Genomic DNA, 27,487 nt, shown 5'->3' on the forward strand with positions numbered 1-27,487 from the left:
CATCAGCAATGTGATACAAGCAATAATAGAAGGTGGCTGTTAAGAATGATTTTTTTTTTTTAAGAGCTCTGTAATGCAGCCTGACCTGCAACAATGCAATGAATTAAAAGCATCTCCCTTCCTTTAGACTTCAGAGCTGTAACTGTTTAAATTCAAAATGAGATACACAGTAAACTCTTGGCAGACACATCATCTTTACAATAGAATTAGCCAAAACACAAGACAGAAGTGTCAACTGGCAGTTCCATTTATTTAAAATGACAAAAGACTATTCCATTGGGGAAAAAAAAATACTTCTAGAACTACTTGCCATGTAAAGGCAGAGCCATGAATAAGGCCATTGCTTTAAATCTCACAAGCAAATTTCACCTGGTCAATAAAATTGAAATATAAAAGTAATGGAAACAAACTGCTGCATATGGAACATGAATACAAGGAAGGTGTAGCTCAGGATACAAATTCTTGCTTTTTGTACTACAATATAGATACACATTCAGCTACTTCTAAGAAGATGAAAGCATGAAGTCACCAGTTGTAATACTCTGTAGCTCTGTTAACCTCAGTAACCCAGGGCACCAAGACCAAGTCAGTTTAGCAGTGCTTTTCATTTAAATACGCACATTATGTGCTCCAGGTCCTTTAAATTTCCTTTCTCTCTGGCTTTTGCAGGGGGCACATCAGTCCTCCCGGGCACAACAGCTACATGGAACCAGCCGTTTGTTTCCTAAGCAGCAGCTGATCCCATCTAGCATTTCTGAATGGCAGCTCTGCGCTCCCGGCCAGCCGCTGGCCGCTGCTGCCCTCCCGGGCACAGGGCATGAACAGACAGCGGCCGGTGGAGCAGCTGCAGCAGCAACTGTCACCGGGGGTTGTGGTGGGAGGGTTCTCTGGAGGGGGCCTCGGGGGCCATCGTGCCTGACCCCCCTGCTCAGGCAGGGCCCCCTGGAGCTGCTTGCCCAGCCCCTGCACCCGAAGGAGGCTGTTGTGGGGTCCCTCCGCTCAGCTGTCTCCCACGGGACGTTCATTATCAAAGCCTGTAGGGTCGTCTTGTTTTTCAAATCAGCAATTAAATATATGTCCTGGTTCATTGTGCGTGAAAAAATTAAGTTCCGTTTCACCTGTTACAACCTAAATGGGGCAGGTATTATTGGAAAAGATACACATGACCAGATCCTCACCTTGGTAGATTAAGCAGTGAGTAAAAACATACTGCAACCCCTTTTGCCCTCTCTAAGAGTGGGTTCTCCCGTTGTCCGACACTGCTGCTAGACAGCAGGACTGCAGGCTGGAGAGGCTGCAGCTCTGATTGGACATAGTGAGTTGCAAGCTCAGCATGTGCCAATGCAGCTTTAAGGCAGTGTCCTAAGAAGTGCTCTTTGAAAAAGATTGTGCTAAACATCCTACACAAGAAGACCTTGCCTTAAGAAACAAGCAGAAAGGAAACACAGGTAATATTTCTGGCTTGTGTTCTCTCCATAGGCCATGCCCTTAGAAAAGATAAAACCAGGACAGACTTCAGCAGCACATGGATTCAGTGTGGCATATGCCTGTGGAGTGTTTCTCTTCTCCTTTTTGTGACACAGATGAAAATTCAAAGCTATGAAATTTCTTCAGAACTAGTTACACAGAAGGTGCAAGCTTCCTGAACAGAACCTCTGCAAGAGAACTAGCTTTCCTTTAAAGCATTCTATGTACCAACTGTTTTAAAGGTTAAATTTAACTAATTCCCTTAAACAAAAAATGCACGTTTCTCCCATCACTTTTGCTGCGGACGTCTCATTCCTCCTCTCTTTCTCCACTCTGGCATGGTATCTCGCTAACTGGAAATTCTTTAACAAAGAACTTCTAAACAAAAAGTGCATGCAAGGAGGCTACCCGGAGTGCTGTGTATGTTCCCATTAGTTAAAAATTGCTACTAGACCTTCAGGTCGAGAAACCAAAGAACTGAAGTGTGTCACCAAGTCATTGACTGCAGAGCGAGATGCATAAGCTAATCAGGTGCGTTAATGATGCAGTAAAGAGCTCAACCTTTAAGTTGAATATGCTGAACACATCTGCAACAAGAAAAATAAATGTCAATTAAACAAGCCAAGTAAAGCCCTAACACTCTAGTCTTTGCTAACCACAGAGCTAACCACAACCAGGTCCTCCCCAAATAGCATCCAATTCACATTTTAGGATCAAACTACCATGGTGGGGGGAAAAAAAGCCATGCTTTAATTTGGAATTTCTTGCTGAAGTACACCCTGAAAGGAGGACAGGCACTCTGTTAACAGGCACTACCTCGCCAGCATTGGCAGGGCAACGCTTCCAAGCTGCGCTCCTGCTCCAGCTTCCCTCCCCACCCAGACCCCACAGGGAGGACTACAGCATTGTTCCTTCCTGCCCCTGCAAGATAAACACTGGAAGCTTCGCTCTCCTCCACCCCTTTCCCCACAAACAAGTGCAAAGAATGACTGATAGCAATCCCAGTCTAACTCTGCATTCCCAGCTTTTCCCACGCATTTGATGAGACGTGCTCTGAAGTGTTAGCTTGTGTTAAGTGTCTGAGGCATGTCTGAAGGGGAAAAAAAGGAAAAATAGAAGTTCCAGCTCAACCCTCCTGGAAAAGGCTGGTTGATGATACATACCACAGTATCAATCTCTGCTGGGCTCACCATCCAAGATACCTCATCAAACTCTTCCGGAGACATGGGGAGCAGATTTTCTGGAGACTGGAGCCTGGAAGGGTGGCTAATAGAAGGAGAAGAGCAGGGACAAACCTTCACTAAAGAAGTGAGGCACAGCTGGGCTCCATGTCTGGCTCTGAGCCCAGAAGGGCCACTAGTGAGGCCTTGTGAGGGGGGCAGCCTGTGAGCAATGCATCACGCTTTGCAAAGCCAGCATGGCTTTAAATAAAATTTGGGACTACTCACTGATCTACATAATAATCAAACAAGTCCAGCAAGTCTTTAAGAACTTGCTTTTCAAGAAATTATTTGCCAGCACAGCTACCTGCAAGTTTCTAGGGTCTTTACCTAAAGATGGTGTTTCAAACACAGCACTGGATGAATGTGGTGTGATCAGATCCTCAAAGAGAGAGAGAAGAAAGATTTGACAGGGGCACCTACACCTCAACTACTGTGAAGAGATGTGAACTACAGCTAAAAAGTTATGATCAGTTCCTAGAAATCCAGTATTTTTGTGGAAACTTACACTTCAGATACAGAGATTAACTCAGTCTTGATATAGCCGTTTCCCTTGGGACCATCCAAATCCATAGGCTCTGGTGCTTCAAGGAGAAAAAAAAAATTGGTTTTTTTTTTTTTTTTTTTTTACAACGTTGACTTCACATTGCCATCCTTATTGTACCAAAAATAAAGCCTGTGACCCAGATAATGTGCAAGTCTCTCATGCACTTTGTGGCACTATGGTTAATTTATTCAATTTTTTAGTCAGATTTTCCTTTTTGCTTTTCCCCTATAGAAAATGGGGAATAAAACGTCCCCTGAAGTTTGATGTAGGTGTATCAACACATCCTGCCAGGCCCACACAGTCAGGATCAGTCCTGTGTAATAGTCAAATATGAGTCATGGTTCCAGCTGTTAGTGGGAACCTTCATCTCTGAAATATCTCCCAGGCTCACATGAAAGCTAGAGGGCCAGAAACAATTATTTTCAGTTTTTATCTACTAGATCTCATATTGTGCCTCTTTAAAACAAGAGCTTTTCTTAACCTGCTAAAGCTTAGGTGCCTGTTCTCACCTTTCAGCCGAGCAGCACTCAAGCACGCAGTAGGCTGCCAAGACATCCAGCCCAACTGCCACCCTTTCTTTCTGTGCCACAGAAATTATACAGCGCTCAAGCACCTCAAGAACAAACATCCCACTTGCACTGTATGAGCCATTTATAGCACTCACCCTCCTTAGGCCTGGAGTAGTATTTGCCAAAGGCATTGTCTTTGGGTATATCTGGGTACAGAAATCTCAGCGGATTTTCAGGAATGTTTTCAGCTGCCATCACTTTGTAGTTGCGGATGATATCAGGGAAAGTGACGGCTGAGAGCTCCTTCTTGGTGTATGGTTCTACCGAGTGGAACTGGGGCTCTGCAGAGGAGAGAAGCAGTCACTCTTAAAGGTGGTTTCAAAGTTTTTTCTAAAACTGTCCAGAAATACTGCAGCCACTTTCACAAATTCAGAGGTTACGTGAGCAAAAGGCTCACCTTTTGTACCTGTTTTAGCCCTACTGTACCTATTTTACACCTACTGTGCTGCAGGTAAGTATTTAATGACTGTCAAAGGGAGCACAATTGCTTTGTGGGGTAGGCAGGCATATGATGGGATAGCACATAGTGACAGCTCTCAGTGCGTTTTGTATTCAGAATGACTGGGGTGACCTGCCCATGGAAATTAACTGCAGTATTTCATTAACTAATTGAAGCTGTGCTACTTCTTCAACCTGCTTCCAAATGATGTCACTCAAACTCTACAGCCTATTAGGAAGTTTGACCCTAATACACCACTTGGAGCTCTTATGAATCATAAAGAGAGACAGATAAAGCCTCCCTGCATGCTCCAAATACTATCACCCTTCTTTGCTTAATTTTTGGATGTGTCAAGTATGAAAGCACGAAAGGGAAAGAAGTCATTCAAGTACATTCAGCAGTTTCTCTTCCAGCTGTTGTAGGTTTTGGGCTCATCCAAGTATCAACAGCTGTGCCATCCTGGCAGGTGGGGTTGATTTAAGTAGTATGATAAGGGAAGAACCCGGATTGGGTACAGGGGAGATTGTATCTTTTTGCAGCTTTTAAGTCTCTTAGGCTTCCTTAAAAGAAGCTGAGAGAATAGTCTAGCTAACTGAAGAAGTAAGGTCTTCATCAGCTTTTCTGGAAATGGGAGGAAGGAGAACTGCTTGGAAAATGAAGTAAGTGAATACATGGTTTGCTGAGGGAGAATGTGGGAAGGAAGTAACAAATGTGTTGGACTGTGAGTTAAAGCAAGCTGTTTGACAAAAAAGGGGTTTTGCACAGAAGTTGAAGTAGTAAGAAAGAACAATACAGAGGGCTGAATGTGGCTGTAGTGAACTTTTCCTGGGAAAGAAATCTCTGATGGGTAAGGTGATGTGGGTTTGGAGGCAGATGCAGGTGTGTCTTGCTGAGAGAGACCCTAAGGAGGCAGGGGAGACAGCCCAGGCAGCTTGTCCTCAACAAACTTCCAGGCCAGAAGCAGCACCTGGGAAGTGCTACTAGTCCTAGCTGAAACCTTGAACAATCCACTGTGTGGCTTATGAGCTACACCGAGTAAGGTATGTGTCTGCTATTGCTTGTGGCCTGCTGCTGCTAAGGGTGGGGACTGCTAGGGTGGTGTATTGTAGTGGTGCTTGGTGTGAGAGAGAAGGGCTTAAAGGCTTCTTGTTCTGATGTAAGCTTATATTTTGAAGATAAAGGCGTTCTCTGTTACTGACTTACCATTTTGAGATCCTTCTACCCAAGTAAATGTGATTGCTCCCTCTCTGCTGCTTTCACTGAATCTTAGTAAAAATGTTCCTGGACTCTGGTCCTTCAATAAGGCACGTTCTTTCTCTTTACTGATGAAACCCATGATGCAGCTGTAATGTTGAAAAGAAAAAGTGGAGTTTACTCCTCAACATAAAAATCTAAGCTGTGCTGGGCTAGCTAGGAAAACTAAAAAGCTGCTGTCACTTAAAAGAGGTGAAGTATTCTGTACTGTGAACAGCTGGAAAGCTAGCAGTAGGACTGACAGGCTGGAGCTGCCTGGTGGAAGTCATGACTCACCACAGCTTCCCTCAGCACTTCTTTGGCCTGGTGGCTTATCTAAACATTTTTTTGAGCTTGGAATAAAAGAGATTGTCCTTAGCTGTCAAAGCTGGGCTAGGGAAGCATAAGTTATATGGGTATAATATGGCCAGATCTCAGCTAGCAGTTTTAACTTCAAAAGCATCTTAAGTAATGTTTCTCCTCTTTGGCTGATGACACAACGTTTATTACCTACCAGATTGCAACCACACAGGTGTGGGGTTTGTTTTGTTCCTTGCGCACATTTTCCAGATGAGCTGTTAAGCTTATGTGACTTCAACCCCCCAAATTCACTATGCTCTGCAAACATCATTGTGTAGAAGGCCAATGTAAGGATAAGAAATGGATTGGTCTGAACGGGTGCTGGGGAGGGAGTTGTGCAAGCCAGCATCAGGGAGTAACCCTGGTCAAACCCCCAACTTTTTTAAAAAGGTCATAATTGCTTTGTACTGCTGCTTATTCCTCAAAATGTTCCATCAATAATGAAGTTTTGAGTACTACTACTGTCCTTCTGTGTGTTAAGTTAGGGAAAGTGCTTTTTGCACAAAAACGACTAAATAATCATGATTTTGCTTAGAATTTCCAATGCTGTAAGGTGTCCTGTTTATGGGGTTCTGAGATTTTGTTCTGTTGGTGGTTCTTCTTAAACGGCATGCTTTAGGTAGCAAATATCCTATGTATAATGAAAGTCCTTTGCTTTTCTTGTCCCTCAGATATGAAGAAGGGCAAGTGTTCTTGAGGCTGTAATACTTATTCTTTTGTATCCAAGGGGAGTCTCTATCCTAATGAATACTATAGATTTGTCTCTTCCCACTCAAGTATCTTTGCAGTTGGCAAGAGTTTTCCCTTCAGTCTTCATTTTTGTCTTTCTAGGAAAGAGAGATCTGTGACTACCCAACAAAGCCAGCTGAGAGAGGAGAAACTCATAGTACTACATCTCTGGTTTTGATTACATTCAGGATTTAACTTGCACCAATTCTTTCTGTTAAACCCTAAACAGGGGATTGCTCCCATAACTGAGAGCAATGAGTAATGCTACTCAAGACTGTGTAAAAACAATCCTGTAGGTGTTCAGCCATACCGAGGCAGAACACCAAACAGGACAGAACTGCAACTCTGCTTCAATGATGGTGGCAAAAATTCCTGCTGCACTGGACTCCACTTAGCTAAGGAATATATAGGTTTTAGACAGTGAAACAAAGCTTGTACTATAAAAAGGGCTTCGACAGAACTCATCTGGAGCTAGGGCGTAACAACTTGAAGCCTACTGCTGAATGTAGCAAGATAGAGCAATCCTGCTGTTGTAGATCCTGTGCACTTGTGGGATACTAGAATGTGAGTGCGTTATTGACAGGGTTTCATAATGAGGCTAAACCTAAAATGCAGGATAGTGACCTTGGCTAAACCTGTTTCTGGCAGCAATTACTTCTGAAATGGGCAATACCAGAATCAAAAGTTTACTAAACCACTATCAAAGGCAAATGGAACTGGTTTTCCATCTGGCAGAGTCTTACTACTTAATAATACTCTACTAAAATCAGTAAAGATGATGTTCTGGACTCCTGTTGCAGATACAGTTCAGAGTCCAGCTGCTGCCACCCACAGGAGGCTCACAATAATGTTTGCTTGTAGGTAGGGTTTTTGGTTTTTAAGATGGATGATCACTTTGTAACTTATACTTTGTTGTACTTCAGTATTCCTTGTCAAACACAAAAGTGGCTCTGTTCTAGGGTGTGGAAAGAACTAACTTACAGCGGGAACAGAGGCAAAAAAAGGAAAATCTAACATTCAAAGCCCTGCTCTGTGACAAATGGGTCAGCTTGGTCATCTGATGCTTTTGCTTTAAGCAGTTGCCTCAGAGGCTTCCTCACAACTAGAATTCATTTGCCTCATTTTTTTTCTGGTTGCAAGTTCCACTTTATTGGATCCAAAGTATCTGCACGAACAACCTCACAACTGAGGATGCAGCTGCTAGCCTAAATGAGAAGTCTGAGGCAATGACCACATCTTTGTTAACTCCACTCAGGTCTTACCCATCATTCCAGAGACACAGGAGGTGTTTCTTAATAAGCTCCAAGATTCCCTCAATCCACAGCCAAAAGGGGAAATTTTTATCGTTTATATTTTCCTGAAATTCAGAATATGGAAAGGCAGGGGTAGGAGTAGGGAAAACACAGATAATGAAACATGAGTTTTGTTAAGCAGAGAGGAAGGAAGCTCTCAATCCTGTCAGAATCTGCTTGTTCTTGCATTTTTCTCCCTTTTTTCCTCCTTCCCACCCTCCCCTTATTCTCTCATGACTTTTTTTCCCCTTTGTGTTTCTCTACTCCAAAAGGACAGAAACTCTTGGAAATGAAGCATGTACTGAATCTTAAGGCAAGAGGTAGTGTGGGAGAAATGCCTGTCTGAGCCTACAGTACCCAAAAACATGTATCCACCACCTCTCATGCAATGACACTGGTCCAGGAGCAGAAAATAGGCCTGCCTGGGCACTGTCTTTATTGGAGCTCTTGGACATACAAACCATCCCATGGGGCCTTCAACCAGGCTGGCTAGCAGAGCAGCTTAGGGACACTTTTTGTTCAGACTCAGATTTCAATTCCTCATGAGACACACATATTAATGAACTTGAGTGCTTATAGGTCACCAGAGCTTTGCTTTTCCCCTGGAGTCTGCTCCTGACTGCTGTCCTCTGCTTACTGATGCCAGTTTAGGGTCTAAAGCCAAAGAAAGTGCAAAGAGTCCTCCTGTCTTGCTGCAGCCAGGGTTATGAAATCTCATGATGTGGTTTTCTGCCATCACGCTGACCATCTTGGCTGCCCTGTGCTAATCCTCACCCTACTCCAGTTCCCCTGGTCTGGGAAATGTCCTTCACTATGACAGAGAAGAATTATTCATCTTGCTGGGTTCTCTTGACATTTTCTGTAATAGTCAAAATGGAGAACTATTCTGTTTAATAGCAACTGCGTTAACAATAATGAAGATGCTGTGTTTGAAAGCTGCATTTTTCTATATAGTTTACGTGGCTCAAAAACAACCTCAAAATTCTCTACTCCTTGCTATCACAAGCCTTTTCTCCTGCTGCTGCTACTTGAACCTCACCACCAAAACCTCACAACCATGTAAGCTCTAGAATAATCAAGGTACACTACTGAAAAACAAAGCACCCTGGAAAAAAATCCAGTCAAATAAAAAAAAAAAAAAACAAACCAAGACAAAGCTCTGTCTTCCATCTCAGTTTTTAAACTGTATTCATACCTTGCAGAATCTTGTCCAAGGTATAAGGCCATCATGAGATCCTCCGCTTGTTGGCCCTGAACAGAATAAATTGACTTCAGTCAGGTTCCACAAGTTACTTGGTAAGGCTGAAAGGAAAGTACCTAGAGCACGAAGTTCTGAGTGTTTATTTACAAGTCTGAGCTGTTGGACTGAGAAAGGAAATGGAAGGCTACGGTATTTTTGTGGCTAGTGCAGGGAGAGCTTGCAAAGCTCCCTTCTAGGGAAGTTCACTGCATCAGAATGACCAGATGTATTTAAACAGACTTCGTGTTATGGGAACCAATTAATTTTGATGCTTCCTATGCTTGCGAGTTTCAAAATGCTTGAAGGAAGGAGCCTGAAATCTTGCACATCTCTAGCAAAACAAAGACTGCAACCCGTTAAGATTTTCTGTGGGAGCTCAGCAGACCCTACAGTATCTTTCTGAGATTAAGCACTTTCCTGTCTCAATTCTGGTGACTTGTAGGCTTTTGCCCCAGAAACTCTTGACTCCTAGGTCTACCCCAACCACACACTCATCTCATTCCTGTTGTAATCATTTGCCCCCTGTCTTGTTTTTGTCAAGTGTTCCACAATCACATCCAAACCACAAAGAAAATCCTAGGCTGTGACTACAGTAGCTAGAGCTTTGCAGACCCCAGCTGCATTCAGAGCCAGTCTTTCCATTACAGACCATGCTATGGATTTCAATAAAGTCAGAAATATGCTGGTTTTCCCCTCTCATCTCTCTAAAAATAAATTGGGTTAGGGAGCTTGTTTCTGATGCTGATGCATTAGAGATCAAGATTCTGTCAACATTCACATCACAAAAACAGCAGGTGAGTTGTATCCTGGCACCCTGTTAGATTCTGTGTCCCCTTGCATTAAGGAATCCTGAATATACAGTGTTCAACTACCTGGATTTCTTTTCCAGTAGTGAAAAACTTTTAGCTATAGAGGTAAGATCTAAATACATCCCTACTGTTACCAGAATTTGACAAAACCTCTGAAATTCTAAAATGCAAGTTGACCACAGAAATATGTCAGTGTTTGCTTTGTCTTCATGATGGTTAATTCAATGAAAAAAAATTACCCTCCTTGTAAAATTCTGAAAATCTATTAAATCAGTAAGCTTTTTGTCAGATTTTATGTTTTGGGGAAATCAGAGCAAGGGAATTAAGAGACTAGAATTCTGCACTTAATGCCTAGATCCACTAAAGTCAACTCTCTTTAAATATAAATGCTTCCCAAAACTTAAGGTCAGTGGAATATACTGAATCAACAGTATTTTTATCTAGAGTCTACTATGCAAACTCAGTAGCAGTGTCAAGTGCCCTGCCTATCAGGCAAACTGACAAGGAGTCTGGAAACAAAAGTCACAGCTGATTAGGCTTTTACTAAGGACTCTCAACTGGGAGATGTTCAATTTGATATCCTTTAATAGTTTCTGAGTGTTTGCACTTTGACATTGCAACCGTGTTTATGCAGATAGAGTAAACCCCTGCTGTAGCTGGGGGCGTGCATGCAGTCCAAATTAATAGAGAGGGATTTAAAAAAACCAAAAAAAGCACCAAGAAACAGCCACCTCAAAGACTGACTAAACACGCACATTTCTTCAGTAGCTCTTCAAAAGGCAGAAGTAGCCCCAATCTGCACTGCCCTAATGTACAGAACTCCTAAGTCAGAACTGCAGATTTTTTTTGTGACCTGACCTTCATTTACAAACTCTACCATATTGAAAAATGAAAAACACTTCATTGCTATGAAGTGATATTGTATGAGGGGAAAAAGTGTGAGAGGAAATGAAAACTTAAAATAGATTGCAGAAAAGATGTAGAATTAGCTTCAATTCAAACTGGCCACCTGTGATGGAAGTAGACCATACCAAGTAGCTTCTCTCCCAGCATGCTCAGCTGATCTGCATTAAGTCCCCTCTTCGTTACAGAAGAAAACTGCCAACTCAGAACTTCAGAAAGTTTAGACCACTTTGCGTAAGGTGGATTCAGAAAGAAGGACAAGTTCTAGAATGGAAGGGAAAAATACAATCTATAGTTAATAAATGTTAATTTTGGAATGCTGTTTAAATTTATGAAAGTGTATTGCCAAAACAAAATGTAGATTTAAGAATGGATGTCAGCTTGAGACAACTCTGCAAAAGCAAGCTGCTCTTCTGACAGGCACTCTTTACAGGAAAAGCAATCTCTGGGACTCTGCTTTGGACATGTCTTCTCCCAGTGGGTAGAATTTCTAGATTACTCAAGTGCACTGTATTTGAACTCTTGAATGTTTATTTGGCTTCTCACTGTGTACTGTATATACTGCATATAATATACACTATCCTCATGTGGGTTTCAAACACTGCTTTGTTTAGGATAGGGAAGTAAATCACTGTGCCCTTCTTTACCCCCCCGAAAGCCATCAGCAGCCACTTGTATTCAGACAATTTTTGAAAATTACACACAGTATTTTTGACACAATTTTTTTTTGCAAATACCTTGGGATCAGTAGACAGCATGTTGAACCATAAGATAGAAGCCCATCCACTTGGTAGCTGGCTCACGTTTGAGATCACAACAATGGGAAGGGAAGTGGTCTGAAAGGGACACAGAAGGAAACATGTTGGACTACCCCGTACCCCTGCTGCAGTCCTCCTCTAGACTGCCCACAAACACACTTCCACTGTAATTCTTGCTTGCGTGGTCTTAACTCTTTCACTTGAAGTGTCTATGTAGAGGAGGCAGTATGATGCAGTACTAGAAAGTCTCAGATGATTTTTGTCTGATAAAGACTTCCATTTAGTGTTACTTATGATAGCAGTGATAGTAAGAGTTCTTAGCATATTGCTTCTGAAATAAATGGAAACTAATACCTAGAGAACTTAAAACACAGGGTTTGTTACCAGATACTTTGCAAAGCACATCTCTTATTTATCCAGAGATTTGACAGCATTCTCACTGTATGTGTATATACAGAGATGTTATGAAGTGTCATTCATGTATTTTTGAAATAACTGAAAGTGTTTGATATTCAAGTACTTAGAAAAAGTTTAGATTCTTGGCATGAGTGACATCCAGAAATTTAAGTCCATCTGTTTCATTTAAGACATACCTCTAGGTCTATTACCAAGCCAGGCTGGCACAGCTGTGTCTCAAAACTCAGAGAGTGAAGTTCTTCTGTTACAATGAGAGGTCCCTTTAAAGAAAGGAGGAAAAAAAAAAAATTAGAAAACCAAAAACCTTCCAGGGACTGAAAATTGTTTGGTGGGGGAAGGTGAGGGATTTATCATTGGGGGAAAAACCTTTTCTACCTGAAGTTACTTGCTCTGAACCTTAGAAACAGTTTATAGGTCAAACTCAAGTGACAATGCTAACTTCCTAAAACTGCCTGTTAGAATAGGTATTCTCTAGGCACTTTTCTTTTTTGGCTCCTAGCCTGAAGCCACAGAAAAATCTGCCCTTGACAGAAAGTCCCGTTAAAGCTGGGTGCCTGTGAGGGAGAGTCCAGAGGGATACCGTTCTGACAGTAGTTCTCATTTGTAGACACCTCCTATACGGATCATCTCCTACAAACACTGGGCTCTTCTGTTGATTTGTCATCCTGTGTGTTCTTCATGGCTCTGAGCAGAGCACAGTCTTAAATGCCTGAATGCCTTTTCAGTATTATGCAAAAGCTTTATGAAAAAGGTTAGTGCTGCTTACCTCATTTGTTCTGCTTCCTGCATTTTTCTGTTCTTTCAGTTGCTGCAAGCAAACAAAAAACCCTGTCACTTATTTACCTGGCCACAAATGAAAGTGGTAAAGGATGCAAATGCTTGCATGCTCTAACTGCTCAACTGTACACAAACTTGCTGTGCTAGTATCTGATTCTATTTGATTCTAAGCTGTGGAAGCCAAAGGATTAAACTATAAGTAACTCTACTACTCTTCATTCATGCTCATAAACCATTCATCTGTGAAAACAGATATCATGCCCTTATGATGTAACGCCTTTAAGAGGCCTTCTGAGAACAGCAGCAGTGAAAAATCAGGAAGGATCAGATTAAATACTGGTTTATCAAAGTACCCCTCTAAATTGGACAATAAACTCCAGACAGTGTCTGTTCTGGACAACTGAAGGGAGGAAAGGAGACTTCCATGTTCACTCGTTCAGGATTTTAATTTTTTCTTTGGTTCTGTCATCACAACAGGAATCTGATTTCTCAAAATCTGCAGATCAAAAGTGCTTGTACAGTCTGCTGAATTTCTAGTAGCCACCCTCCTAGACAATTTCCCTCAGTTTCAAAGCTCTTTAACCTATTCCAAGCTTTCCTACCTATGGGCCTTCCTCTGAAAGGCCTAAACCAGCATTTCTGGGTTTCTTTTTCTTTGTCCTCCAAAGTACTCATTGCAACATAAGCTGTACGGCAGCAAATACTCTTGCTTGCCTTTCTGGCCTTATTTCAGTGACAAAAGCTACAGCATCTCAACTGAAACAGGCCAAAGATTTCAAAAAGGAAAGAACAAAGAAAAAGAGATATTCACAGTTCCTCTTATACAAAAGTAAATAATGACTTCAATAACAAAAGCAATTTGTCTCCTTCTTACCACACCCTCTACTCACACAATGGCTGTGTCAACAGAAGAAAAAAAAAAATCCCCTACCAAGTGCCTGAATTCTGCTGCTAGACTTCCATTAGTAGATTCTTCCATGTTCATTACTTTCGTGTTTGTTCCCAAAATATTAAATTTCCTGAACCTTCACAAAGAGGGACAGAAAAGAATTAAGTGTCTCAAATTCATTGGAAGAACCCAGTATTAATATATCAAACTGTAATGCTACATACCCTTTGACTGAGTTCTTCTCGCTCACATCTCTGTCAAAAAAAAAAAAGATGAAAATGACAAAATAAAAATCTTTCCAAGATTCTGCCACAGACATAGGAAATGTGGGTGTTTGTCTTAGTAGCTGACTGAGAACCAGTAAAATACTTCTGTGAAATCTTTTGTGCAAAGGAGGAGGTAATTGGTTTAAGGAGTCTAAATATTGCACTACACAGGATATCTTTTACTGAGGCTTAAATTTTGCCATGGGGGCTTTACAATAAAGTCCTTTCTTTTACTACATAGGCTTTAACTCTTGCTCTGAGGAAAAAAATATATAGTACTCTCATCCTAAATCTGCTTTCAAAGCATACAACTTTTTGAATAAATTGCTCTATCACTTGAATCAGTTTTCCCACCACTCAGGATTTTACTGAGTTGCATTATATCTGGTGTATTTCTCAGAACCTCAGCTCCCACACCCAATGAGAATTTCTTTTCCTTGCCCCCATTCCCAGCAAGTTTCTGGACACCAGAGCTGTTTCAAGTGAACAGAATGCCCCTTAAAGACTCTGATGTGAAGACAAAAACCCACCTGCTTTTTTAAAAGCACAGCCCCCTTTCATGACCTTACAGCCACTGCTGTTATCTTGGAGAGCCTGTTCCATTTCTTTCCCTGCCTTTAAAGCAAGTGCTGAGGCCTTCTGTACTCTGTGACATGTCCCTAATGGCAAAGACAGATTCACAGCAAGGGCATGTGTAAGAAAAGGAGGGCTGTACCTGCTACCATGGAGAACCAGCCTGATCCTGGACAACTCAACACTTAAAATATGACTGCCTTTTGGATTTCTGAACATGGGGACTGCTTGCCATTAATGTACACAGGGATGAGAAAAATGTAACGTACTTATCAAATAAAACTTTCACTTTCAAGTTGTAGTTCAACTCCTGCAACTTCACCAGCAATCTGGAAAGAGACATTTTTTTTAATTACTGCAATTGCAAAAATACAGGTTCTCTTCTATCGCATTGCTTATCACAGATGTATTTAAGCTGCACAACTCAGGGCCACATACTGGCTCCAAGCTTGTTCCATACAAGGTATCATATTTGCAGTGACAGCATCAATCAGCAAGGTCTGCAGACACTGATTCCAGGTCCTGATTTAGAGGACACTAGATGGGCAAATGAATTACTCTTCTGCATGACGAAGTGGTCTGTGTCTTCTGCTGTTTGTTGTGTTTTATACACTCAATACCCCCCACTTCTCGTAAAGGGTAAGAGCTAAATGCAAGTTAAAATTTGCTAGAAGATATCCCTGTGCCACATGACACTCTCTCCCCCTCCTCACCTTAGCACTCAGGCAGCCCTCTCAGCTGTAGGAAGCCAATGACATGGAAGGCTTACCACAAAACAAGAAGGAAGGGGAAAACATACCTCAGCTTTACAGTAAACTGTACTCCTGTCTTCAGAACCAAGGGCCTCTGAGGATGCGTTGGCATGCAAGGCTGCCTCTCTACCACAAAGGAGCTATGGAAAGAAGAGATTAAAGGCACTTTGATTTATCAATGTTGCCTTTAAGGAATAAGAAGTTACATAAAAAGTGAACTTTAAAAGAATGGTCACTTACCAGTAGTACTATACAATTTATTCATTAAGTTTCAATCTATACAGAGGTCTGTGTGTGGGTTTCTCTCACTTGTATCAACAGCACTAAAAATATTGCAAGTATAAAGTGATTTTGTAAGGGTTGGCTTTTTCTAAACATATTGATGGCTTGAGGAGGGAGAGTGCTACCTCAAACTTCCCTGAAAGCAAACAGCATGTAAACACTGTGATGTGATGCATAATCCAAGCGAGAAGCGTTGCTTTGTTTGCCATTCCCAGTGCTTGTTAAATTCTTACAGTCACAGTGCTGTGTAACACCACGTGCCCAGGAGCTGGGTAAGCGAGCTGGGGATTTGATGAAGGCTAGCTAACCCCATGAAGCGAATCCCTGAGGCTAACCTGTTCTCAGGCACCCCAAACTGTTGCTGTCTCGGGCACCTTTTGTGTAACGCTGTGCTATGTAGACATAAATTCTGAAGTATTTCTGCTGTTACGAAGTCCTATGGAGTATGGAGACTTTTCCTTTCGCTATACTGACAGGCAAGATAACTAAACAGCAGCTTGCAGGTAACTAAACAGCAGCTGAACTTCTATAGCTCTGCCTTATTGCCTTCACTTCATTGAAAAGCAGTACCTGTGTTTTCTAATTGAAGATCAGTGGTCAAAGCATCTGAATGGGATCTCTGGAAACCTGGGTTCTAGCACCCCATAACAGGCTGTTACCTACTGTATGAGCCCCTGCTTTTATCTGCTAGTTTCAAGTCTTGTGCGGCGCAACTACCAGCTTGCATCATAGAGAAGCTACAGCGATATGGCTGGCCTCCCTGTGCTGGAGACAAAGAGGATGCAGCCAGAGACAAAGAGCTGGAGAATCTAGTGTGTATTTACCGTGGGCATAGCTTGGTGCAGATGGTTTCTTGCCTCCATTTACCTGAACTTTGCAGAGCTGAAGCTTAAAGCAAGAAATGGACTAACAGACTAGGAGTTCGATTCTGTAATCAGTGCATATTGTAGCATACCTCCTGCTAACTTAAATGATGACTGATCACAAGCCCTTTCCATGGGCTTAAACCTGTGGAAACCCTAAATAGGGTAAATCTCAGAAATAGTCATTTAGTTTAATGCTTATGACAAACTTATGAAAACCTCAGAAAATTCAAAGTTAGCATGCAGGAAATATTGAGGGCATGGAAGGAAAGAGGCTCTCCATCCATTTCTTCATGCAAACAGAGACACCCTTCTTGTCCATTACCTCTGGATGAGTTGTTTGAAAAGACTGTGTGTTCGGTCCTGCAGAACTTGTTTATTTTTTGTGATGGGATCAGAGTCATAGGTAAACTTCTGTTCCAGTTCCTCAAGTTTTTTGAGCTGCTGACGAACTTGCTGTAGACTTTCAGCAACAATGGTGAACCTACAATTACACAGTCTTATTACTTTTAGCCTGTTTTTGTATCGCAATAATGCCGAGACACCAGCCAGGTGACTGTCCCGAAGGACTAGGCAGTGCACAGAGAACACTTGTTGCTCATCAGAAATGCGATGAGGTTATAAAATCAATGAAATAGTTATGCTGTGACAGAATGAAAAATGCGTAATAGAAATAATCAATATATTTCACAGATCTGGTGTTTCTTCATAACACTTCAAGTTCCTGTCCAGTGCAGTCCTTGACTAGAGACTTACCAGTTCTGTAGCTGGTCAAGACAGGCGTTGGGTGGGCCACCAATACATGCAGTCTGTTGCCTGTGTTTCCACTCCACGAGCTCCTCCTTAATAAGAGCACTCTGTGTGTGCTCTGTGGTGTTCAGTAGCTGTACTATCTTGTTCACCACTTCCTATACAGAATATTAAATTACCCTGTTTATTAAAAATATTCAGGAAAACAAAGTACTGTTTTAGCTAAAGCTATCTGTCTTGCAAAACTTTTCAAGGACCAATAGTTTCTGTCAACAGAGGATGTTTTCCAAAACATTGTTTCTTTTTAGCTGGAATATTTGCTAGAATAAATGGAGAAACAATTCATATTCAGTACCACTAAATTCTGAAGAGCCAGTGTCTCACATCCATGTGTGCCCCAAGTGTGTATCTGGGATCACCCAGTGCTTGCTGTAGACTTGAGCACTGCAATGAGAGTGAGCACGTTAACTCTAATAGAGCTGCAAATTTTGAAATTAGCTTTTCCTCAAGAACATGACTATTGATATGACACTTTTCCCTCTCACTGTTCTTTTAGCTTTACCTGACAGAGTTTGATAAAGGTTACTACAAGAGAAATATGCTTACAGAGATTCTAGATTTTCAGTCAGGATGGAAAGAATGAAACCTTTGTTCAGCTGTTAGTAGAAATGTTTTCTTTTACATAATTTATGTCAACCCAATGAAAATGAAATGTTGTTGCCTTCTGAAAGAAAACGAGAGTGCTACCTTTCTCTTAAGGTCAAGTGATAAGAACATCTTCTGGAGATTCATCTGTTCTTTCTTGTACTCCTCCTGTGACACACCATTGGACTCATGCTCTGTAAAATAAGTCAAAATTGTGAAGGTGGGGCTGAAGGAGTGCAACAAGTCATGCTCCTGTGAGACCAGGGAAGTATGAGTAGGGGAAACACTAAGGGGAGGAGGGGACCTGCCTGGCTAATGTCAAGTAAAGTATACTTTTAAAGCTTAAGGCAGGAAATCTTTACCACCTCCTAGATATTTTTTTTTTTTTGATTCTTCCTTTCCCCTTTCTGAAAGGACAGACTACACTTAAAGCACTTAATGCAAGGAAAAGCCACTGTCCCGGTGAAGTAATTGAGATGTGAGTTTGTTTCCTTTTTAGAGCAAGAACCTGATTTCAAATAACCATTGTATTGTGTAAAGATACACACAGGACAATTTGTTCTCATGTTGACTTCAGATATGAATCATTCATATTACTCAACCTAGCAACGGAAGCTAACTTATTTCAAGCGCTGAGGGATATAGTGTAGTTGGGAACAGTCAGTGTTAGGTTAGTGGTTGGGCTAGATGATCTTCAAGGTCTTTTCCAACCTTGATGATTCTGTGCTATTTACAGCCTCCTGAGGGTAGGCCAGGCTGACAGATCCTACATAGGTGCCCTGGCTACCACCTCTGCTGCCTACTGACCTCCAGTCAGAGGTTCCTGTCTGCCTCACACAAGCACTACCTGCCCTCAAATACAAAAAGCAAGATCATGGCTCAGTGTTCCCCTTAGCATCTTCTGAACATGGCCCCCTTCTGAGGTACAGCCAACTGCCAACTTGTGTTGGAAACTGAAGCCTTTTCTAGAACAAAGTAGTCAAAAAAAGAGACAGATCTATTATCATGAAACAAGTGTGGACTATGGCTGCATGTGCTACCCTCAGTACACAAAGGCCTACAAAACCTGAAGCAGGGAATTCATTTGTGAAATACAAGATGGCAAAGAGAAGCCTAAACTTAATTATTTAGATGTATGGTTGAACAGTCACAGAGCCTATAGGGTTTGCTATTTCCAGTAGCAAAGGGATGTAAAGGACAAAGGAATGCTGTGTTAACAAAGAGGCTCTCTTACTACTTGTAAGAACAGGCAGATGCAGAGAATGCATTTTCAGGAATTTAGGTTTCAGCATAAAGCAGGATTACTAAAGGAGGAACATTATCAGTAAGTTTGGCTGCATATTATTAGGTTTAGTTTCCTGACATAAGACAGCAGAGTTTACTCTTATGAACTATATGCAGTAAGGTATGTGCTTGATGAATTGCTCACCTCTACTCTGCAAGGTTTTACATTTAAAATCATATTCATCTTGCATATCCTCTAATGTCTTGATGTCTTGCTCCACATCCTATAAAGCACAAATGAAAGTAGCCACAGTTATTCAATACTTCCATGTAATGCAAGACTTCTGATTAGGAACTGCCTGGCATCAGACATTTACAGAGATGAAGTGTGGTTTTACAGCAATGCCTTTTTCTGGAACTCCCTAACAGGAAATATCGCTAAACTTAATCACCTTCTATTCACCCTCCCTCCCTTCTCTCAGCTAACTAAAATCTGATTGTCTAGCCATATAAGCTCACAGAATTCAGGAGAAGCTAGGCTACAGTGAAAAAATTTGGAATGGCAAACAGTGTTTTAAACTTTCAAATTCTTAGGTATTGCTTGGAGAAAAGCTTTCTGTCTTGACAGTATTTAAGACAATAAACATCTATATGGTAACTGCAAATCTATCTTCTAGTTAACAACAAAATGGTCAGTATATGATTTCTTAAGAGTTTTTCCTTAGCTGCTAGTATTTCAGATGGGTAAAATGTTTCTGTTGCTAAAATTTAAGCACAAGACATTTTATCTTGCTAAACCAGTTGAACCCCAGTCTGTACTATGCTGCTATTGACAGATAATTACTTTCTTTTTTCAAACAGTCACTGGTGATAGGTAATGGTTTAGTTTTCAACTCTTATTTTTACTTATCGTTTTAGAAAGTCTTATTTTATGTACTGAAAGCTTTTCGACACATGTGAGTCAACAAACACCACTTAAAAAAGTTATACTATACTTACTATAACACTGTTTTTTACAGCCTTAACTTTCACATCAAGCTCCTTCTGTTTGTCCAGCATCCCAGTCATGGTGTTCTGTACGCTCCCCACTTGCATCTGAGGGAGGCAAGCAGGACAACAGAAGTCAAACTAGCGTCACCCATGACAGCAAATACTTTTTTAATTAGTTAGTGGCTTTTGTTGACAAACAGCCTGATGACGCATGGCTTATTCTGATAAATCATACTAAGGTTTTATAATATAAAATTGAGTTCAGGTGAATTTGCGAGAAACAAGGGAGGATTAAAAATGCCTGTTGTGTAGTGATGCTGCATTCTTTTCATCACAGCAATATAAAGCTATAAACATATTCTGTTTTCTCTCTGCACAACTCCACTACTTTCTTTGCTTATCTTCATGTATCTTCTAAATGTATTTCAAGAAAACAACAATCCTGAAGGCTGGATGACAGCTACATCAAGTGTCAGATTCATTCATATAGGGTACAGGGAAAAATGGGCTAAGAGCAAGAACAAGGATAGGTGTGTGAACAGGACAACCTGGTGTGCAATTTTTTTTCCTACAGGGCATTCAAGCACATGTTAGATTTCTGTACAGCTCTTTGAAAGCTGACCTCAATATCATTCAGGAAGTTTATTGCATGGCATCACTTGGGGAGAGCTGCAGTAATTTCAAAGACAGGATTTTTCATTTCACACATTAACAGTACTAGTGGGTGTCAAACTTGTCGATCCTCCAATGTGGGACAGTCAGGTATGCATTGTTGCTCTGATTAACGCTTCAATTTAAGCTAAGCTCATCTAAAGTATTTATTTTGGTAAACTGCTAAAGGTCCCCCATCACAGATTTGAGTCAGACTATTAAGGCATCTGAGCATACTCTAAAATTTGGGATTCTCCTCTGGTTTTTATGATGCTTATAATCGTGCTTGCTCTGCATTTTATCTTCTCAGCTTTGGGAAATGAGAATGTTTACCAGCAAGCAGAGGTAGGGCATGGTGTTGTACCTAGTGCCAACAGTAAGTATAGGAGGACTTATTTCCCTTTTTGATGACCCAAATATATCACATGCTGGAAAGGCAGTTGTGAATGCTTTATGTTATGTGTCAGAACAGAAACTGAACAGCTGTGCTGCAGCTTCAACGGCTCTGTCAGAGTCACATTTTTAGATGAGCTGGTTTGGACACAGTTGCATTAGGCTCCTTGTTGAAAGCCTATGTCTGAGTGCTCTTCCTACTCTACCAACACATATTCAAAAACTTGCCCTAAAGGGAAGTATTTCAGTATCAGAACTTAACACGCTTGGTCAGTCATCACTTTATTGCTACATAAGTGGATTACATTTGGCTATATTGCTTGCATGCCTTTCCCAACTGCTAATCTTTTTTATTGCAAAACAGTTCTCCTTGCAAAGGAAAAAACAAAAAGACGAAAAGTCAGAGAAAAATATGGCTTTACCTATGGTTCAGAGGAAAGAAATGGGCTTCACTTAAAAATCAAAAATAGAAAGAAATACTTGGAGATAACTGATCAGGAGAATGATGCATCATTTTCCCACAGGGACAGTCCAGAGAAGCACCAAGGCTCAGCTGCTTAATACAGAGTAAATTCAGGAGTAAAATGCAGAAGGAAAAAGCTAGAACCTTGGTGGACAAATAAGGCAAGCGCTAATTATTAAACTAATAAAATCTGATGAGCACATCAGGCTATACTACAGAAGCATTAAAAAACCACCATAGCTTTTACGTTGCTTGAGGAATAAAAATTACTTTCTGGCCACTTCCCCTCCAAATGCTTCATACAGCACAAACAAGCCACACTGTCCAGCTGGTACATATCAGTGTTCACTCTAATGTCTTTAAGAAACATAGTGTTGGGCAGAGAAGAGGGCAGCCTGTTTCCTCTTTCAGTCTTCTTCCACTCCCTCTGTCCCAAATAACAGGAAAGGGTAAATACAACTGCAGTTGACATTCTGAGGCTGTTACCTGATTTGACAACTGGGCACTGTTCAGTATTTTCCTCTCTTCTTTCAGACAATTGTAGATGATCATTGCCATGTGTATTGGGTCTTCTTGGAAGTTATCCTGGCATTAGAGACAGTCTATTGTTAAAGTCCATACCCAGAATTTCTTGTCCTTCAGTACACCAATTGGCAAAAAGATTAGTGGGTGACTGTGTGTGGACCTCGGGGCATGCATCAGTCATAGCATGCTCCAACACTACAGGGAGTGTGACAGATGCAGCCATCTCCAAGAATGAGTTTCTATTTTAGTTCATTGGTGTAAGAAGAGATGGGACTTGGCACAAAATAACAGAAAGGGACAGGGACTAGCAGAAGCGAGATACTTCCCTGCAGTCCTAGAGAGAGCTTATCTTCTCTTGAGAGCCACCCTGGTTTTGAAGGGCAGTAGAGTTTGACAGGTACAGCTCTTGCTCAGCAATGTAAAGGAGATACATTAACTGTCATTTATGAACACACAGTTGAGGCTGGATACGAATTCAACCTCATTGTTTTACACACATCCAAAGTTGAAGCATGCTCTGGACTGAGTACTGCCCTGCTCCGCCCAGGATGGTGCTGCCTGGGGGGTCACTGAGCCTCCTTGGCTGATCTTTCATTGCTGATCTACAGTTACTCTCAGATAAGTACAGCCTGGTCACGTTCTCCTCTCCTTGGATAACAGTCCCCCCATCACCGACTTGGGGTCTGTGGGAGCTAGGCTGTGGAGAAGGTGACTCTGTGGAAGATCCTCTGGCAGAGTGCCCTACAGGGAGGAGGGGAGGACTAACTAATGACAAAGTAATTAAGCCCATTAAGGATATGTTCTGCACTGCCCCTCACTACCAATCGCTTTGGCCCTTTTCTTTGTCAGTACGATGTGATGCACAGAAGTGCTGTCTGATGACAAGTCCTTTGCTATTAACTGCAGTTCTGCAGTTACGTGGGAAGGATTTCTTCCTCTGTGTTTCTTCTGCATCAGAAGTTTATTAGAACACTGGCTGGGGAAGGGAAGGGCTGGGGTAAGTGAAACTACATTCAAGTAAGCACTCCAAATACATATACTAAACACCTTACAAACTACAACTTTCTTTTCCCTAGAGTCCTCAGAAACTGTAACTGTACTGGTAATGAAACTGTAACTTTCTAACTGTAGCCAGTTAAAACAAAATTGGAGCAATATTTGAATTCTGCCTTTTAAATTAGGATTCTCACACGCTCTCTGAAAAAATCCCTCATGGCAGGGTAGTGTGCTTTAAGGCATCCAATTGCACTACTGAAGCAATTCAAGCAAATACATAGGCATATAACCCAGGCGTACCTGAAGATTACGTTTGCTTTTCCTTATGTTATGTTGCAGCAAAAAGTTGTTTTCTATCAAGAATCTACTAAATTGATCATCGAGCTGTGACAGCAGGTCATGGAATAACACCGTAGCAAAAGATACATTGTTGGCTGCGTGTTCCCTAGAATAATTAAAGGTATGGTTGTGTTAAATACGCTTTCAGTGCAGCATTCAAGAAATGCATACAGGAGTACTTTTAATCCCCAACTCCAGTTGTAGCATATGCGAGCAGTAAGAACTACTTTCAAACATAAGCCAATTTCATTCTTTCAACTTTGACTTTACTTTCCTTGATACAGAAATGTTGTTTTTTGTATTATTCTTGCAATTTCATTTACTCATTCCATGCACATCAAGAAGCTAAAAGCAAACCTGCATGTGCATGTTGTACCACTCTTCTAAAAGATAACACTCCACAGAAATCTTGGCAAAAGTTCAAAGTCTGCAAACAGTGAGAGACTGAGCTGCCAAGGTAGTAACTGACCGGTCTTAAAACATCTGCTTTTGTTGCAGATCAACCGAGGGAAATAGGAGATAGTACTCTTGTTACACTGTGTCAGACCCCTCTAGAAAGCCCCGAAGAGCGGCAGTAACACAGGCTGTAGCACCCACACAGCTACTGAAGCGTCCTACCAGAGAAGGTTCACCTAGCAGCTTGCTCCCCCAGTGTTCTTCTGCCACCTGTAACTGCATGCACGAGAACACTGCTTATCACGCAGCCTGAAGGCCAATTTCTACGCTTACCAATCCTGGTTTTCCAGCCACTGTGCCAGGTACTGCCTGATTTCCATAGGAAAGCTGTCATCATAAAGCTGGTGAACTTGTTCCAAAAACTTGGAATCAAGTTGCTGTAGCTGATACCACTGGGTCATCCTGAGGAGGGGGGGAACAAATCAGTGTAAATGTTTAAGCAGTATTTGGACTGAATGCGTGAAAAGTAACTCATACAAGTTTTCATGAACAATGGCAAAACTGGAGGAGTAGGAAGGAAAAGTGTTTCTAGCAAACAAAACCATTTTCAGCTGTAACAATTTTAGAAAGCTAATCATTAAAACTGAATACAACTTCTGTTTTAATTTAAAAAATTAATATTGCAAATTAAGACAGTGTGCTATTGCATGAAAAATAACTCTGAGCTATATCACCCCTCTCTATGAAAATTTGGAATTTTTTTTCCTTTGAACCCTTTTGTATCTTTTTTTTCCTTTGTACCCCTTAGGGTACTAGCAGTGTTACTGCTTTCTTGCTTAGCAGGGGTACAGGCATGAGGACCTGGCTGTTTGATACCTATACTCTGCAGGATTGAGATCTTGCATGCGGAGCTTCACCTTTTGTTGGTGCAGATGTACTCCCCATCGCCACAAGGTCGAAAAAGTGCGAGTGAAAATCAAAGAAATTCTAGGAGCCTGTTCTCAGGTGGTCTTTGTGTCTGTACTTACTTGCTTTGAAAACGGACTAGTTCTTGAGTCACTTTAAATGGAGAAGTATTGGAGAGCTGTGTTTTTCTACTATATGCTTTAATTCCCATAATCAAATTTTCAGGCTAAATTAAGCAATCCCCGCAGCAGATGCAGATTACTTAAAATGAACTAGTATGACCAAGAGAAGCCATGCTGTACAGTAACAGTTCTACGCCAAAGTAGTTGTGTGTTCTGATGTATGGTCTCTGCCTGCAGACCAGTTACCATCTCCTCACTGGGCTGCAGGTTAAGCGTCTTGCAGCGGAAATGGCACATAAAGATACGTCCAAGGAACAGTCCAGGCTGAGAACACGGGTGGCAAGATGCAAGTCCACTCACATCTGCAACTTTTAAAAAAGGGTCATAGGACTGAGAGTCATAGGACTTGTCCAAGGAACCTTTGGGGTAAAGGACTTTCTTATAGGACTGAGAGTCATAGGACTTGTCCAAGGAACCTTTGGGGTAAAGGACTTTCTTATACATGGCTTCCTGCCGAATCCCCATTAGTGTTTGTGTGCCAGCTCCCTCAGCTGCGGAGTGGCATACACTATGTGTGAGAAGTGAGAGAGTTAAAAACGCTATTATGTTTCAAGTGAGGGCTTTGAGGATTTTGATGTGTGTAGGATTCAGGTTACAGGTAACACACGTTTGAGTATGCTGTAGTGGCACAGAGGCAAACAGTTACCACATGACATTGGTGAGGAAAGCTAGAAGAATTTGTCTAAATGCATGGTCGGTCCATTTTTTCCCCCCTAGTACTTAAATGAACAGATACTCCAATCTTCCTCTGTCTTAAAGCAACTAGACTGGGAATGGACTTGGGAGCGGTGGCTGAGGACCACCCAAAGAGCTGGTTACAGCGCAAAATGATAATGCAGCAAATGCAATCCTTGGGGAGGTGCAAGCAGAGAAACACTAAAAAGGTGGGAAATCAGCACCTTTTGTGGAAAAGGCACTAGAGACACCAATGCTAGGATACAGGGCTCAGCCTGCCATTGACAAATGGACTAGTGAGGTGGTGGAAAACCCATTTTGTTGTTCTGCCTTCCCTTGGGCAAGGGCAAGAGGATCGCAGTCCATATGCACCTCTGGAGAAAAGGGGCTTCATTTGCAGCTGGGCGGGTCCGCGTGCCTGGGTGCCAGCCGTGCCCCAGGGTGCCTTCCACTAGCTAAACTCGGGCTCCTGCCTAGCTGCGCTCTAACTACACTTAACACCGCCGACTCCTACCGATTCCTTTCTTCGGGTCACCCCCGACCGCCCGGGGCATGGCCGCCAAACTACGCCACGGCAGTCCGGGAGCAAAGGGCGGGGGACAGCCGGCCCTGCCGCCCGGCACGTCGCACGCCGCCGCCTCCTCCTCCTCCTCCCCCCGCCGCCGACGCCGCTCGACGGGCCCTGAGGGCGGAGAGCGCTGCCCTGCCCGCCGCCCCCTCAGCCCCGGCCCGCGCGCTGCCCGCACTTACTCGTGGGACGATGCTGCGCTCCGGCTCCGCGCCGCGCGCCCCGCTCGCGCCGAGAAATACCCGCAGCACCGCGGAGCGGGTGGCCGGCGGCGGGGCCAATCAGAGCCCAGCCCCCGCGGCCTCGGCCAATGGGCGCGAGGAGCGGCGCCGGGTTGCCCCGCCCACAGCCCCTTCCCTTCCGCGTGGGGGACGCGGGGTGTTCCCGGCGCCGCGTTCCCCTCCCGCCGGGGCCGCTCCGAGGGGCTCCTCCGGGCCCCTGCCAGGCCCCAGTAACCGCCCGGGGCTTGCGGGCAGAGGCGCCACACGGGTAACGTGCAGAGAGGCTGCACCCGTTAAGACAAGGCTGTCCAGAGGCGCGGCGAGGCAGCAGGAGGGTGACAGGCCTCCGCTGCTGTGGGCTCTCCGCAGCGCTGGCAGCTGGGCAGTGCGAGAGGGCAGGTGGGACCGTGTGAGAGCGTGTGCCGCTGCCCAGGAGGGGCTGAAAGCCGCTTAGGAAACGGGGTTTGTGAGCAGGTGGAGTGGGGAAAGGAAAGCGCGGGCCGCGGCCCGGGGCGCAGGTGGTGCGGTCTGGTGTCCCCACAGCAAGGGGGTGGCCTGTCATGCAGCCCGTTAGGAGAGGATCTTTCCTCCTGGGCAGCGGGAGGCCTGAGGTGTAAACCCCGCGGGCGGTCCCCTGACAGCAGCCAGGGCTGGCCAGCGGGAGGCTGGCCTGGGGAAGCCGTGAGTTCAGCTACGCTGGCCCTTCACCCCGCTACCGTATCCCCCGACGCGCAGGGACTGCCCCGCCGTGCCGCTGTCCCCTCGCCTTAGAGCCGGCTGCCGCACCCCCTCACCTCTCGGGAACGGCTCCGAGCGCCTCCGCCCGCCACCAGCCCACAGCGTCGCGGGGAGCGCGGCCGGGCGCAGGCGCGGCGGGCGGTGGCGGGGGGGAACGTCACGCCGGGAACAGCCGCACACGTGACTTCGGGGAAAGGCGGCGGGGAACCAGAAAGGGCCGGCTGAGGGGAAGGCGAAAGCGAAACTGCGGTCTCCCCCGCGCCTTCCCCCGGGCGCCTGGCGACGGCTGCGGCGGCGTCCCCGCCATGTCCGTGGAGCAGGGGGCCTCAGCGGCGAAACGGGCCGCATCGGGCCCGGCGTGGTGGCTGGCAGCCGGCCTTGGCCCGGCTCTCCCCACCTAGGCGGCAGCGGTTTGTTCTCCTCACCGTCGGGATTTATGG

At 43.4% G+C, this 27,487-nt stretch overlaps 1 protein-coding gene across 4 annotated transcripts; it reads right to left on the reverse strand.

Annotated features, from left to right (window-relative positions):
• Positions 1-231: 231 nt before the first annotated feature.
• On the reverse strand, positions 232-27,208 carry STAT1 (signal transducer and activator of transcription 1). 4 transcript variants are annotated; one of them, XM_074872723.1, is made up of 24 exons: positions 26,271-26,377; positions 24,091-24,219; positions 23,323-23,467; positions 21,988-22,086; positions 20,004-20,099; positions 19,210-19,288; positions 17,883-17,974; positions 17,142-17,293; positions 16,711-16,869; positions 15,288-15,380; positions 14,758-14,817; positions 13,874-13,903; positions 13,692-13,785; positions 12,750-12,791; positions 12,160-12,243; positions 11,546-11,644; positions 10,937-11,072; positions 9,052-9,107; positions 7,827-7,921; positions 5,446-5,585; positions 3,899-4,084; positions 3,196-3,271; positions 2,631-2,733; positions 232-2,054 (listed from the first exon to the last, which is right to left on the reverse strand). In XM_074872723.1, the coding sequence occupies exons 2-24, from the start codon at positions 24,216-24,218 to the stop codon at positions 2,031-2,033; spliced, it is 2,268 nt and encodes a 755-aa protein (XP_074728824.1). In that variant the 5' UTR covers position 24,219; positions 26,271-26,377; the 3' UTR covers positions 232-2,030. The 4 variants fall into 4 exon arrangements, with proteins under 4 accessions (XP_074728824.1, XP_074728823.1, XP_074728822.1 ...); XM_074872722.1 differs by lacking the exon at positions 26,271-26,377 and adding an exon at positions 27,104-27,208 and having other exon boundaries at positions 232-2,733; XM_074872721.1 differs by having other exon boundaries at positions 232-2,733.
• Positions 27,209-27,487: the final 279 nt, after the last annotated feature.

This window comes from Strix uralensis, chromosome 6, assembly GCF_047716275.1.
Source record: "Strix uralensis isolate ZFMK-TIS-50842 chromosome 6, bStrUra1, whole genome shotgun sequence".
In the NCBI taxonomy this organism is placed as follows: domain Eukaryota; kingdom Metazoa; phylum Chordata; class Aves; order Strigiformes; family Strigidae; genus Strix; species Strix uralensis.